The sequence below is a fragment of the Acinonyx jubatus genome, chromosome A3 (genome assembly GCF_027475565.1).
Source record: "Acinonyx jubatus isolate Ajub_Pintada_27869175 chromosome A3, VMU_Ajub_asm_v1.0, whole genome shotgun sequence".
Classification (NCBI taxonomy): domain Eukaryota; kingdom Metazoa; phylum Chordata; class Mammalia; order Carnivora; family Felidae; genus Acinonyx; species Acinonyx jubatus.
Window position 1 is genome coordinate 67653808 of NC_069388.1, and position 14787 is coordinate 67668594.

Here is a 14787-nt window from a genome sequence, read left to right on the forward strand (position 1 = left end):
GATCACCCGAGACCACTCTTCAGTAATCACTGACAGCAAGGCCTATTATCTTAGAAATAATAGCTCTTCTGATGAGGTTTTAGGTTTCTTTCTAAAACTGTTAGGCCAATTCTTTGTTCCTCCTTCCTTCTTCCCTGCTCTGGAATTCTGTGGTGTACTCTGAATGAAATACAGCGTATGGTCTCTACTGCGGATCTGTATGCTGGGTGCTAGGTGCACTCCTCCTCAACCAGGGTTCCTGCACACCATCTGTGTAAGTCCAGGGCATTTTGGGAGATGGGGCAATATGTAGTTTTCTTCATTTAAAACTGTGTCTGCTCACTTTGGGTGATCATCTTGATACTGCTGTCAGAAAGCTATTGCCGTCTTTTGTTGGAAAACATCTCATTCTTTCTGGTGAAAGTATAAGAGCTAAGGTGAAGAATTAGCCAGGTTTTCCACTGAGTCCACCAGAAGAAAGCATGTCAAGCCATCCACCATGGGGGCGAGTCTGTGGCGCTTATGGCTGGTTAAGTCATGTAGCCCAGTCTTCCTGAATGTCTTAGGGGGAAGAGCAGGCAGATTAAAAGAACAGACAGGAAGGTTAATCATTCCTTCTTTCAAGAGCTCTGCATTGTTTTCCTCCAAAAATAAAAATTACAGTTGATATGTGCCCTTTTCCCATCCTCACAACCTAAGTTTATCCAACAGAAGCACTGCTCTTGTCTTGTTAGTTTCAGAGTGGCTACTGAGAAAAGTTTTATGTAAATAGAATTCAAAAACACTTTTAAAAACTTTCTAGGTACTAAAGTATCAATTACTAACATTTCTCCTTCTTGCCACGGGTAATAGGTGTATCTCCATTTATAGTATGGTACACTCCTCAGTCAATTTGCCAGGACTACTAATAAAAGCTAATTTACATTATCAAAAGTTCTTTGTGTTGGATCGAATGCCAAGTGCTCTACATGCATTGTCTCTTTTATCAGCACAACAATATTGCAGGTATTTAACCTTATTCATGCCATTTTGCAGATGCAAAAAGTCAAGTCCACAGAGGTTCAGTGCTTTGCTTCTGATTATACAACGAGTGGCTAAACTCAGACACTCCAAAGTTTGCTCAAGGAAATGTAAGATTTTAGTGTGCTTATAGATGTGACAACGTTGGTACTTCTCTTTCTACTAATTTTCTTCATTTATTTGATGGCCTCTGTCTGTATTGACATCTTTAATACATCCATTTTTTAACCTGGAAAATTAATAAAATGTTCTTGTCTCTCCTATTTTATTACCAAAGCCAGGATTCTTATAATCCTGAGATCGGGTAAGGAGTTAATAATGATGATGGTGATTTAATCAACAAAGTCAGATGACAAGAGGTGAGACCTACAGACCGCAGCCTAAGGTAGCATTTGCTGCTCCTTGGAGCCCATGAACCAACAGAGAAAGCATATTATGAGTCTTCATGGAGACAGCATTTCCTGTAGGGTACTATTCAGAATATGCTGAGTTACCTCTGACATTATTTGAGGGAAGGTAGTTAATAAAATATCAAGAAAACTCCACAGGAAACGAATTTCATTACTAAACAGGTATTTGATATACATCACAAGAATCCTCCCAGATTTCATGTTTCCATAAGAGATGGATTTACGCTATATTTTTCTAAACGTTTGCCACATTTCTTCCTTCAGGGTTGGTGACTATTTTTAAAATGACAACCCATCTCATTGTCTCTTTCCAAAGCTCAAGGGGACATGTCACACTTTAGAAAGGCTCTCATGGTATTTTGGCATTTTCTAATAAGGACTTGTGATGTGAAAGTTTATTAATGTTTTAAGGTTGGATACATGCAGATTGCCTAAAAATCTATTGTGTACTCATTATCGAATAGATTTTTGTTACTTAATATAGGAAGCTCTGTATTAGCAGCCATGCACTTTTTGTAGACTTTCAAATAAATGCTTTAATATAACACAGTAAACTCACTCATCTGTTAACTAAGAATTATAAGCAGCCAATCATGTGTTAGTTAAGGCTTTGGACTAGAGCCCACTCTCTGTAACATCGAAAGGGACTGTGGCTCATTTTTGGCTCACATCAAATCTGTATGTCTTACGAGGACGTTGCTACAAGATGGAATAATGTATCCACTGGCATCAAACCAATGCTAGTAGAAACAGGTACTCCACTCACCAATATACCATAATAAGGTATATTATTTGTTATACATTTAAAATGTAGACAGGCATTTTGCTAATCACTGGGTATGCATCATCCTCTTTCAATCTTGTAACAACTCTATTCTGCCCATTTTGCAGACTAGGAAATTAAACTTCAAAGAGACTTAAGTAACTTCCCCAAGGTCAGGAAGGGCTGCAACTCAAACTGGTTCTGACTCCAAAGTTACAGCCAGAACTAATATTAACTCCCTGTTGTGTATCACAGTTCTTACAAAATGCTCTTAAGGGCTTTTCTAATGTGTGGCAATAATCTACTCTATTTTGCTGTTTTTTTTAAAAAAAATCCAAAATCACAGATAGGTCCAAATAGTTTACACTGAATGTAAATTGTAGTGTTCTGAAAACCAAGAAATAAAAACCACCTTTTGTTTATTATTTTGTGTCGTACTGATTTCCTGCAAAATTAGTTTGCTGAATAACATTGATTTCCTGGAAAGATGGAATCCTCTGACCAAGACCTTAATACTCCCCACAGCTTGATCAAACTTTAGATGGGCTTCTTCCTGCCTCTAGGCCCTTGGCCTCCCTTTCTTTTGAGCATTTACTTTAGAAAACTTGTAATTTCAAATTTCTTCTCTGACTTTTTGATATATAAATATTTTTAAAAGCCTCTTGCTAGTGTCACAACCCAGGATTCTTTTTCTCAAGAACCTGAGAGCTACCCTTTGAAATATAATCTTCAACAATGATAGCTCCCAATCTCCCAATTTCTGTGGGAGGGTAGTAGCCTACCTTGGAAAGGGAGAGGGCCTTGCTCCAAGTTGTAACTAAACCTCCAACCAGGAAGATATTTCAAGGAGGTTTACTTTTTCTTTGGGTGAAGCCAATCAGCAAGCCACAGGTAGTCTATGATCCCACCACAGATCTCTCCAGTCTTCATTTTTTCAGTTGAGTTGAGTTTGAAGTGAGCTCAGTTTGAGTTCTGGCCTCCATGTATTACAATAATCTTGAATCTTCCTTGACTATTTAACTTTGTCTAATATATTTTTTGTTTTGACATTACTGCTCTCAGAAATAGGGGAAAAGTGCAAATGATGCCTAATGACTTTCCTGTATTTTAACCATGCAACATTCATTCTTATTCTAGTTTTCTGAAGAATTAAATTTACATGGGGAAAAAAATGGTTACTACACTAGAATGTCACACACCAAAAGCCTCATAGCCAATCAGTGCCCCAAATCCAGGTGCCTGCTCTGCTCCTGTATGATTTGCAGGGCCCTGATTCTGTGTGATTGGTGCTGACTGTGGCCTGGTGCTCAGGAGACACTCTAGATGTTTCCAAAAATGAAGTCCTAATTATTGCTGTTTTTCTGGTGACAGCTCAAAATTTACATTTTAACAGCAATGTATTGGCTATTATGGCTAATTAAACTTGCCTTTGAATAATTACATAATATATATACAAAATTTAAATGTAGCACAAAATTATCTTCTAATCAGGCTCTAAAAATATGATCTAATAAGCGATATATTCCTTTAAATGATTGTGATTACTTATTTAATGAAAAGATGCACCTTGTTCAGTATACATATCTTTTTTCCTAATGTGGTTAATGAGATCACTTCAATAGAAATCCTTTGATCTTTTCTCAAAACAGCACACTGGAAAACCACTCAAAATTGCATGCTAATTGTAGTAAATTTAACCTAATGAATAGTAATACATGTAAAGGACCTTTTGCTATTAAATTTAAATTTATGCCAGCCATAGAATTATTTAAATGAACATTTAAAAAAATTAATCCTATATTTGTGAGGTACCTGAATCTTGGAACAATCTTCTGCATCCCAAGAAGTTAAAAGCCTACCTTTTCTAAATTAGACAGCTTAGTAGCTCTCTCATGTTACAAAAAGTAACTTAATCTCTCTGAATCTCCCTCACTATGAAAATACTGCAGAGTTTTGTCTAATAATGAAATATAACAATGTTTATGAAATACTAAGAACAATGAAGAATACAGAATGAATCTCCAAATGAAAACAAGTTATTACTGTTATCTATCAATACTCATATAACCTGAACCCCAATCAGTGTGATCCAACTGATGAGCAATCAACAGGTATCCTTTGAGGGGCTATAGTGATCACCTTATCCCCATTAGTTTAGCTAATGCTTAAGAGATTGCCACAAAAATGATGATCTTCTTCTTTCGTAACTACCCAGATTTTTTTATTATTCAGTAAGCTTTTCTTTTTCTCATTTGACAAAAGTTTTATTTGAAAGTGGCCCATTACCCTATTAGCTCCTTCCCACCCACACACACATACATAACGAGCATAGACAAATCATTCTTAGCATTATAAATCTAAGAGGAAATTGTCCTTCCTAAGCAAGACTCCCAGGAAACAGGAAGCTGGTCCTGTTTCCTCTGTAACAAAAGACCATTTATTTATTCATTAGGAAGTTCCCACACCAAAGAGCATCATTCTCTTCATTTATAGTCTTAAATTATAGGGATAAAAATCAACTCTTCCAGGGGCGCCCAGAAGGGTGCTCAGTCAGTTGAGTGTCTGACTCGATCTCACAGTTCCTGGGTTTGAACCCTCTTGTCAAGTGCTCGCTGACAGCACAGAACCTTCTTGGGACTCTGTCTCTCCCTCTCTGCCCCACCCTGCTCTCTATTTCTCTCAAAAATAAATAAACTTAAAAAAAATCACCTCTTCTGATTTCTTCAGGAGTTTTGAGAAAGGGTTCTGTTTAGAAGAGGGGCTCAAAACTAAGATGTATGGACACGTTTAAGGGCCATTTTGGAATGTAAGTAGTTTGCAGGGTTGCCATTTTGTCAGCCTACTAAGTGAATCACAAATATAAGACTTCAAAGAAATCTATTTCACAGAGCCTTATGTTCATGTGAAAAAAGAGAAGTCTTGCAAAATATGTATATTTACATAATACAAACAGTAATAACAGCAAACACTCATAGCATGTATTATGAACAAGACACTGCTCTACAACATGCTTTCCACATATTAATTTATTTAATCTAACAACACTATCTGTAGTTTGAGGGAAAGGCACAGAGGTTGCCAGTCTTTTTGAGAAGAAGTATGAAGAAAAACTCATCCACTTGTCATGTGTCCAGGCAGCTGAAACCAGGCATTTTAGGGCAATGGTGGCCTGTGACCTAGTTATCACTGGCTGCTTTAGATTTCCACCTGTCGTTCTAAAAGTTGAGCTTCAATTAGACCTAAATTGTATAGCTATGCTCTCATTTTCTAAAATACTAAGTTTATACCAATGTGAAGCTGTTACCCAATGCTAACCATGCAGGACGGTGTGGCTGGAATCAAGCATCACTGAGTTCCATGTGTTCTCACCCAGGGGGTTGCTCCCAATCCAGTTTCAACATGTACAGTTCCCACCAGGAGGCCTGAGTGGTTTCATCAGTTGCCCACCAATTTTCAGCCAGGAAAAGTAACAGGATTATGTAATAGGGAAAAAATAGCTTGAATATTCTTTTTTTATATAACTAAATTGGGAAAATGAAAAGACACCATTATGCTCTATTTCATGCCAGGCATTGCAGCCGGTGCCTTAAATATATTTGTTTTAATTCTTGCAACAACATGAAAAATAGGCAATATTTTAATGTGAAAGATGAAGAATCCAGCAATCATGAAGAATAACTGACAAAACATCTGGGGAAGAATGAAAGATATCCTTTTGTAGAATGGGACTAAAGGTATGAACTTTCTGTTTTTGTTCCCAGAGCTGAACAGAACAGTGGATGGCAAAGTAGGACTCAATACTACTTGATCAATGTTGAAATTGATAATCCACCAAGTATACAACTTCCCTCTTCATTAAGCATTATGAGTAGAACCACATAGTAAGTCAAATTTATCAAACACTTGATAAAAGGTATAATTTACTTGTGTTGAGGAAGATGCCAGATTTTTCCTGTGTTATTAATAGCCTTAGGAAGGCATGTACATGAGCGTAACCCATTTTCACAGAAGAAACCATTTTTTGAAGAGAGGGTAGGTGAGGGTGATTAGGGAAACTTCATATGTAAATATTAAGGGAGTAGGAAAGACACTCATGTGAAATACAGAGAAGATTTAGGCAAAACATTTTTAAAAGTAATTATGCATCTTTTTACAAAAATATCTTCTTTCACTTGTTTGAGGATAGAAAAAGTGCATAGCAGTTATATCCATTTCTGAATATTTAACTCGGTATATTACTTTCCTTAAAAATCAGTTTCCCAAAATATGACCTAGTGATACCTAAAATGATTTCTATCAAGTTATGTCTAACAGTATCTAAAGTTTAATAACAGCAACTACAATTTTCGTCCATGTTATTTTATGTTAGTATTGATGATGAAAAGCAAGCAAGAAAAACAAATTTAAGAAAAGCATGACATCAGTACATTGAGAAACAAAGATGTGCAGGAGGAGCATCCTATAATGAAACAATATTCAGATTAGAAAATGATTTAAAAAAAAAAAACCACCGCTAGACCAAAAAAAAAAAAAAAACAGTTGGAAAAAAAAAATCGTATACTCTAAGGACTTCATAAGAAGCTGTCACACAGAGCCAAGTCTGCCAAAAGAGCAACACTGCATGAATTATTAAAGATGGGTGTGAAAAAAATCATAGGGGATGGGACAGAAAAAGCCAATGATAGAAAAGAGCTCTCACTTACAAAATGTAATATAGGAAGAGAAACCATTCATGAAATACACTATCAAGGAGAGGTAAGATCATAAGAAAAGCCTACAAAGAAAGATGACATTGGAGCAACAGAATTTGAAGTTTAAGCCTTAAGAGAATTGATGAATTGAAAACTTGGGAGTGCAGAAAGAAACAAGGAGGGAGAGGATGGGAAGTTCCAGCAGGCTTGGTGCGAGAGTACCGAAGGAGCTGTCATCACATACAGTCAGCAGCTGCTGTGCCTTGTATATTGGACAACACACTCTGATGCAGCGGAACAAAATTAAAATTCGCACAACAAATCCATGCAGGCAGACAAACACGGTTCCTGCTTCATGGAGCTTACTTTCTTGTGGGGGATGCAAGCTGAACATTAATGAACAAGTAACAGATAAGCAAACAAGATTCCGATAGTGGGAAGTGTGGTGAAGAAAATGGGACAGAAAGATTATTATCTACAGTATGGCTGCTGACAAACTGTTCCTCACTTTCCATCATGCTATAGTATTTAACAAAACAGGCACAAATCAGATGAATAAAAAGGAGAGAGGACGACAAAAGGGTAATCTCTTTTTCTCCTCTCTTCTCCTCCCCACCACCTACTGTCCTGTTGTTAGGACCAGTGTCCCCAGAGAAAGGCGGAGGCAATAAACTAATCTATAAAGAATGGTTAGTAAGACCTATAAGCAATGGCTAGAAGAACTGGGTCACTTAGCTGTGCTCAAGAGGAAAAAAAGCAACAATTTTAAGTGCAATTAGAGTTCTCTTACTGAATTTCCTAGGTACACAGGGTAAGGATGCTATATATACATAGAGGATGATAGCCTATACTCAGTCAGCAAAAGAAAGATTCAGACCAGAGGAAAACCAAGTACAGTAAGTACTGTAATTAGTAAGAATCTATACTGTTTTCAGCACTATGTTAACATAGTGAAAAATAATGCAAAAATCAATTTCTCTCAAGAAAATACTAATTAGGAAAGCAAAATGAAATATAAATATAAACACACACACACACACACAAATGTACAACCTAACACCAGACTTTGTTTTATGAACAATCCATGCTGGAGGATCTTAGCGAAAACCAGATATAAAACAGAATGTCATAATCGGGCATGTGAAAGTAAGAGAAATACAGAAAGAAGAAATTTAGGGAGGGAGAAGGCAAACAAATGGGGCTGATGTAATGGACAAGAAAGAAACAACTATTTTTTTTTAATTTTTAATTTTCATGAACACAGAAAGAGTGAGAATACCAGTGAAAAGGGGGCAGGAATTTGGCAAAGGGACCTAGGATCATATCATAAAGTGACCATATCTGTCCAGACAACCAAAAGGGAATTGTTGTAGAGACCAGTAAACCAGAGGAATGGAATGGATGATCCTCAGAGTTCTAATCACATTCTGGAGGCTGAAATTTTTGATTGGTGGGATACAGGCCAGAGGAAAGAGGATACGAACACGTCTGTATCTCCTGACCTTCTCCAGCTGAAAGGTGAGAAGCTCCTTGCTGGCCCCCAGTAGTGGCTCCATGTGCTTAGAGTGTGTGGCTACAGGTCAGTGGGTTGTGATAGTCAAAAGGGACACAAGATATGCATCCTGAACCATTTTTTAAATCCAAATACCAAAATGAATAGATTTAATTTAAAGCAATATTCCTCAGAAGAATATAAATTAGTTACTTTATGGTGACATGAAGTTTTCTGGGATTCCATGTGACAGCTACAGAGGTCACGAGTTAACTGAGTGGTTAGTCTCTATTTATCTTACTCGCTTTGTTCAGCTAAACAAGAAAATTATTGAATATGAAGAAACACTGCTTTACAGAGGAAACTAATGGAAATGACCCTGATATTTGGTATTATGAATATCTAAAAGCAAACCCAGCCTATGAATGATTCATTTTCAGAGTTCATAGCCACCCCTTAAAGGTACAGAGCTGCTTTGGAAACAGTATTTATGTGTTAGTCAGTCACACCATATCACAAAGAAGGAGGAGAAATTATGCATCAAATAGAGTTAAAACGCCTCAACTTAAATTTAGGGAGACATGGCAAGACTCAAATATTTCTCTATTCAATGTACCAAGGATTCTACCTGCTGTTTGTTTTACTACTGCCATAATACTCTTACTTCTGAAATTCAGAAATTTATCACTTAAGATAATTTGCTGGCAGAATGAGTGGTGGGGACTTTTTGTCAGTAGAAAGGTCAAATAATTCTCCACAATGCAGGGCAATTTTTAAGCTTTACAATTTTACTACAGGTGACCCAAGGGAAAGCCCATTATACCGTTATACACAAAAATTACATTGTGAGTTAATGGAATGTGAACAGTAAGATATCAGCCTTGTGTGCTGTCCCCCACTGCTTCTTCTGAAATACATAATCTTGGTTGGTTTTGTTTTTAAAATTTGTTTTTCAATAAATGTGGGGAAATTTATCCACGTAAAAAGCAAAACCCCTTATCTCACAATAAGGCATTGTTCAATGGGGTGGACTTCTAGATATAAATGCAAGCCTCTTCTAAGGACCAAAGCATGCAACAAAGATTTAGAGTAAAGCAAAAAAAGTAAGAAAAAAAGTCGACTAACCTAACCCACCTGAGCTCGGCTCACAGGGGTCAATGTCCTCATCGTCGCTGGGACATTCTGCTGAGGCCACAAGGATGTCATCTGTGGTCTGTAAAAGAATCACATTAAGTAGATTAATTTAAAGGGATCTAACAGATGCTCTTATCTTTGTCTCATTGACACATGAAACGCATTTGTGTTTTCCTGATAGGTAGAGAAACCCAATTCATTATTTCTCTTTATGACAACCCAGAGCCCACATTTTTCAATCTATTTTAGATCTCTCATGAAAGAATTCACGTATTTGTAAAAAGTTGATTACAGCTTATTTTACATAAGGGCACAGAAGTGGTCGTAGCCAACTTATAGATACCCATCCATTCAACTGCACAGAATAGCTGCACACAGTAGCATACAGAGATTTAAAACAACCTGCCAGAAGCAGATGACTGGAAATTTATTACAACCCTGGAGTGCTACAAAGTATGCATCAGTAGGCTTTATGCAGTACTTGTGCTTAGCTTCCTAAAAGCAGAAGAGCTATAACCTTTTATATTCACGACTAGGTAGAATTTGATGAATCTTTGAGATATAGCTTGTCATTATTAGGAAACACAGATTAAGTAGAGAATATATTTCACTGATGTGTTAAAGGGAAGCAAATATCCATTTAAGGAATTGGGGGTGGGGAGATTTCACACTTGATTCTTATTTTTGCAATATTCAGGTAGCAGATGTCATTTCACCATTGTCCTTTTCATTATTGAGGTTTCATGATAAATGAGAAGCGTATAGCAGGATGATATTTTATGGCAAGAGGATGGAGGTGACAGTTTTCTCTGTGACATTCTAGTTGCTTCATTGCACTTACAGCAAAAAAAAAGATAACCATCACTGTAATAAAAAGCAGAGTATGTAAATCCTAGCAGTTCGTCACATCATCAACACATTTACAAGCACCAAAGGTTGTTCTTTACTGCCACTTACAAGCAGCAGTAAACTCAGAATAGATATTGCATGGAAACTGGGAAGGTTTGCATCAGATTTGGCTAATGCTAAAGTACAGAACTCAACATATATATGACAGAAAATATCTCATTACATTGGCTAAGGATTAAGGGGATTATAATTGTGTAGACAATACTCAGAACACCAACCCTGATGAAATCCTGATTTAAAAATGGAATCACAATAATATATAGAGATCCTATATTAAAGAAAAAAAAAGAAATGCGGCATGACTTACTTTAATTAAGGGAGCACTTAATATAGTCAGAGATTAAAGTATAAATAAATCAATCTCAGGAAAACTGCGCCACCTTGAAAATGATGAAGATAAAAGATGATACACTTTTGTGACAAGAACTCAGCCTAAAGTTTTTCCAAGTGCAGGGACATTCTGCTGCACATTCAAATAAAGAATTTGTTCAGATGCTAAGGCTTCATGAGGTAACTTTAAATAAATACGAGCATTTAAGTACCATTTTGAGATGGTTTCATGTTATTTTGTTCTTAATTCCCCTGAGAGACAGTTGGGAGACTGGATTCATTTATTTTGCTGCTACTATTTTAAAAGAGGGAGCTCAAAATATCAGTTTTCCTGGAACTGAAACTGTTCATGTCAGTTGTAACTACCAGCAATTGGTGTGATGGTCACACAGGTATCTTTCATTAAAGTGAGCTTCAAAAGGCAGAATCCAGCCTCCTCTTGGCATGAGCACATTTTGCAGGATAACATCCAAACTGACTTGATAATAGCAAGTTATTGGATTATGAGGTCTTGCAGGTCAATTGTTCCAGTTCACCCCAGAGCAGATTATCTGCCTTTTTTTTTTTAAAGCCAACCTCAAGTGGAAAGCTACTTTTTTCTCAACCACAGTAGAAGTTCTTTCAAGCTACTTTCAAGGTTACAAAAGAATTTCTCATTTCCTTGAGGAACTTTAACTGTATTCATGAAATCAGTATAGGGTTGTTGTTCTGTTCTTGACAGGGGAAGAGGAGGATGAGAAGGATGAGAATAGATTATTTTTTTTAAAAAAATATATAATTTATTGTCATATGGGTTTACATACAACACCCAGGGCTCATCCCAACAAATGCCCTCCTCAATGCCCATCACCCATTTTCCCCTCTCCCCTAACCCCATCAGCCCTCAGTTTGTTCTCTGTATTTAAGAGTCTCTTATGGTTTGCCTCCCTCGCTCTCTGTTTGTAACTTTTTTTTCCCCTCCCTTCCCCCATGGCCTTCTGTTACCTTCTCAAGGTAGCCAAATTATGGAAAGAGCCTAAATGTCCATCAACTGATGAATGGATAAAGAAGATGTGGTTTGTACATATTATGGAATACTACTTGGCAATGAGAATAGATTCTTTAACCCAGTACTTCACACCCCAGCAGTGGTATTGCCCCCTTTCTCCTCCTTCACCTGGGGCAGGAGGAGAGACATTTTCAGTTGTCACAACTGCGCAGGGGGGTTGATGGAGGCAGTGTGCTACTACTGGGGTCTGATGAGCAGAGACCTGGGAAGCTGCTAAAGATCCTAAAATGCGCATGACAGCCCTTCCACAACAAAGGATTTTATGAGCCACAAGGTCAGTGGTGCAGAGGTGGAGAAACCCTGCTTTAGAAGTGTAACACTTGTTCCGCGCCTTAATTTTTTGCCTGTGAAAAAAATGGAGAGCCTAAGAGTACCTATTGTTGTAAGGATTAGTCACAAAAACAGGACCACACTGCAAATGCTTATAAAGCTGTGATACTATCAACAATTACATTATTGTTATTATTTCAATAAATATAGCACTGATTTCATCTTTTCTAGCACTATATTTTTAAATAATATAATTTTAGACGTTAAGCCGGAAGTTTTATGTGTGAATTATTTTCAACTTTTCAGATCTCATGTTAAGTAGTTATATCAAAATACAGTAGCTATATTGGTACTTGGTTGAACTAAGCTTCCATCTCTCACAGCTAGTTTTACATTCTGAATCAGAAATCAAACATCAAATATAAATAACGAAGGCTGCTTCTCAAAATAAATTCATGGACTAAAAATGTGTGACTCAGTGGACAGTGTTTCATGCAGACTAAATTATTTAGGCCACCCAACTTAAATTTTCTTTAAAAAGTTGACCTATTTTCTACATTCTTCTGGAACAATTCCACAGTAAACAGAAAGTGTGAGAATGTTCTCAGTGTTATCTTTCACAAAACATAGTACCTAAAATAACAAAAAATGTCATGAAATAAATAGTACCGGATAGCCCTCCTTGAGTAGAAAAAAAATTACGGTACAAATACGACCCTATTGTAAAACTGTATTTTAATTTTTAATGTACTTTTCCTGGTATAATGAATATACATCCTTGTTTTTCATGTTTTTTCTCTCAGAAATGGAAAACCAGCAATAGTCTTTTGAATAAAAGATCTCAAATCAATAGATGACTTGGCAGAAATCATCACTCTATGAAAAACCAGGAAGTGGCTTCAGTGTAGGGAAAAAAAATCAAATTTCATTTTGGAGGCTGAATTAACGGAACAATCTTCTAGCCAAAGCTGTGTAATTTAAATTTAATTCACTGTGTTTGTAGCTGTCTTTCTATGACATGCTGTTGAGAGAGTGGTAGAAAGAAACTCAAATATGTCACATTAATCAATTCTATTCTTCAGTATACTTTCCCTGATGTTTATAACCTTTTCCAGAAAAGAGACAACCTGCTGAAAGAGACAGAATAGTAATCAAGCAAAAGCATTAGCTTTACATAAATGTCCATTTAGACAAATGTCCCTAACTGTGCATTTAACCACTCACAGGTAAAAGTGCCATGTTGGTCTTCCCTAATTCAGAGTGGTCTGTACATTCATGCAGCAAGCATCTGTACTTGTTCAAAATGTCTGCTAAAAATATCTAGGTCTCCTTACCTTTAGGGGAAAAAATGATGTGAATAGAATTCAAGAAATAAAGGCACTGAAACTTAATTCATCATGCTCCATGTAAAACACCAACATGTTATAGAGACAAAAATGTAATCAGGACGGGTGGGAGAAAGGATGTGTATAGTAAGAAGTTATCCCAATTTATTTAACTTCTTTAACAGCCAGGGTTATTCCAGAGACACCATTTGGTGGGTTAGAAAGTAGAGAAACCCGTGTATTTTTGTTCTTTTTTTCCTTACTTACAGGCATCTTCCCCCCAACCTTTAATGGTGAAATTTGCTGCATATTCACTTGCTATCACTTTTTTAAAAAGTTTACTATTTAGAGTGCAAGTAAGGAAGAGGCAGAGAGAGAGAGGGAGAGAGAGAATTTCAAGCAGGCTCCGTGCTGTGAGCAGAGCCTATCAAATGACATGGGGCTCGATCTTATCAAATGTGAGATCACGACCTGAGTCAAAATTAAGAGCTAGCTGGACGCTTAGCCAACTGATCCATCCAGGCATCCTGCTATCACTTTTTAAAATACAGAACAAATGTATATCTGTGTGTTAAAAAGATATGATGAGAGGATAAACTTAGTCTGTAATGTTATATCTCTACTAAGAACAGCGTCTCTAGACTTTATTCCTCATGATAAACAGCTTTACTGAAGACGGATACATTCTGATGAAAACACCTACAAGAAAAATCTATCAGGACAAAAGAACAAATTCCACTATGCAAAACTATGCCCACTATTAATTTGAGGTCCACAAAGAAATTCATGATTTACTCTAAAATTGTGATTGAAACTTTATTTCTAAACAACAAGAGTTTATAGGGCTATACATCCAAATACAACACTGAAAAATATCTCAATAAATGGTGTTCACTTGTATAGCATTATTTACCCAAATCGTTCACTGCTGTGATCAACATTCAAACTGAATTCAGACAGGAGATAGGGTTGAGTATGGACCTAGCTGATATGACACATGTTTTGCTAATTGGTGGGCACTTGATCCTACTGTTACTTTTGTCTATGTGAAGCTGTTCTGGAGGAGAGAGAGCATTCATGTCTGGATTTCAGGACTGAATCTGGCAGTTTCTCCAGAAAAGACTTATTGCCAGCCACATTTTCATGAAAAAAGAAAAAAAAAAGTCAGAATTCATGATTAGTGTTATAGACTGCCCAAGCCAAGTTCAATACATTGCACTAATAATTTATAAGACAAGAAGTTTCTAGGGGATGGGGGAAGTGACAATATTTGCCAAGAGAAAAACTGCAGAAAAATAACCCAGTTGTAACACATATATACAATTTCTGAACTGTGAGTCAATTTGACCAAATCAAACCAATAAAGATACATCAAACTGGCAATTTCAGGTAATCAACAATCCTATTGGGGACCTA

General features: G+C 36.7%; 1 protein-coding gene across 28 annotated transcripts in view; it reads right to left on the reverse strand.

The window, feature by feature from the left end:
• NRXN1 (neurexin 1) overlaps window positions 1-14787 on the reverse strand; it is a 1120881-nt gene that overhangs the window by 15516 nt on the left and 1090578 nt on the right. For 18 of the 28 annotated variants that reach the window (XM_053200575.1, XM_027072472.2, XM_053200578.1 and 15 more), the window contains one exon: window positions 9481-9568. In XM_053200575.1, the coding sequence (XP_053056550.1) occupies window positions 9481-9568 (88 nt within the window). The remainder of the gene's footprint in view (window positions 1-9480; window positions 9569-14787) is intronic. The other 10 variants (XM_053200577.1, XM_053200585.1, XM_027072485.2 and 7 more) reach the window with 1 other exon arrangement.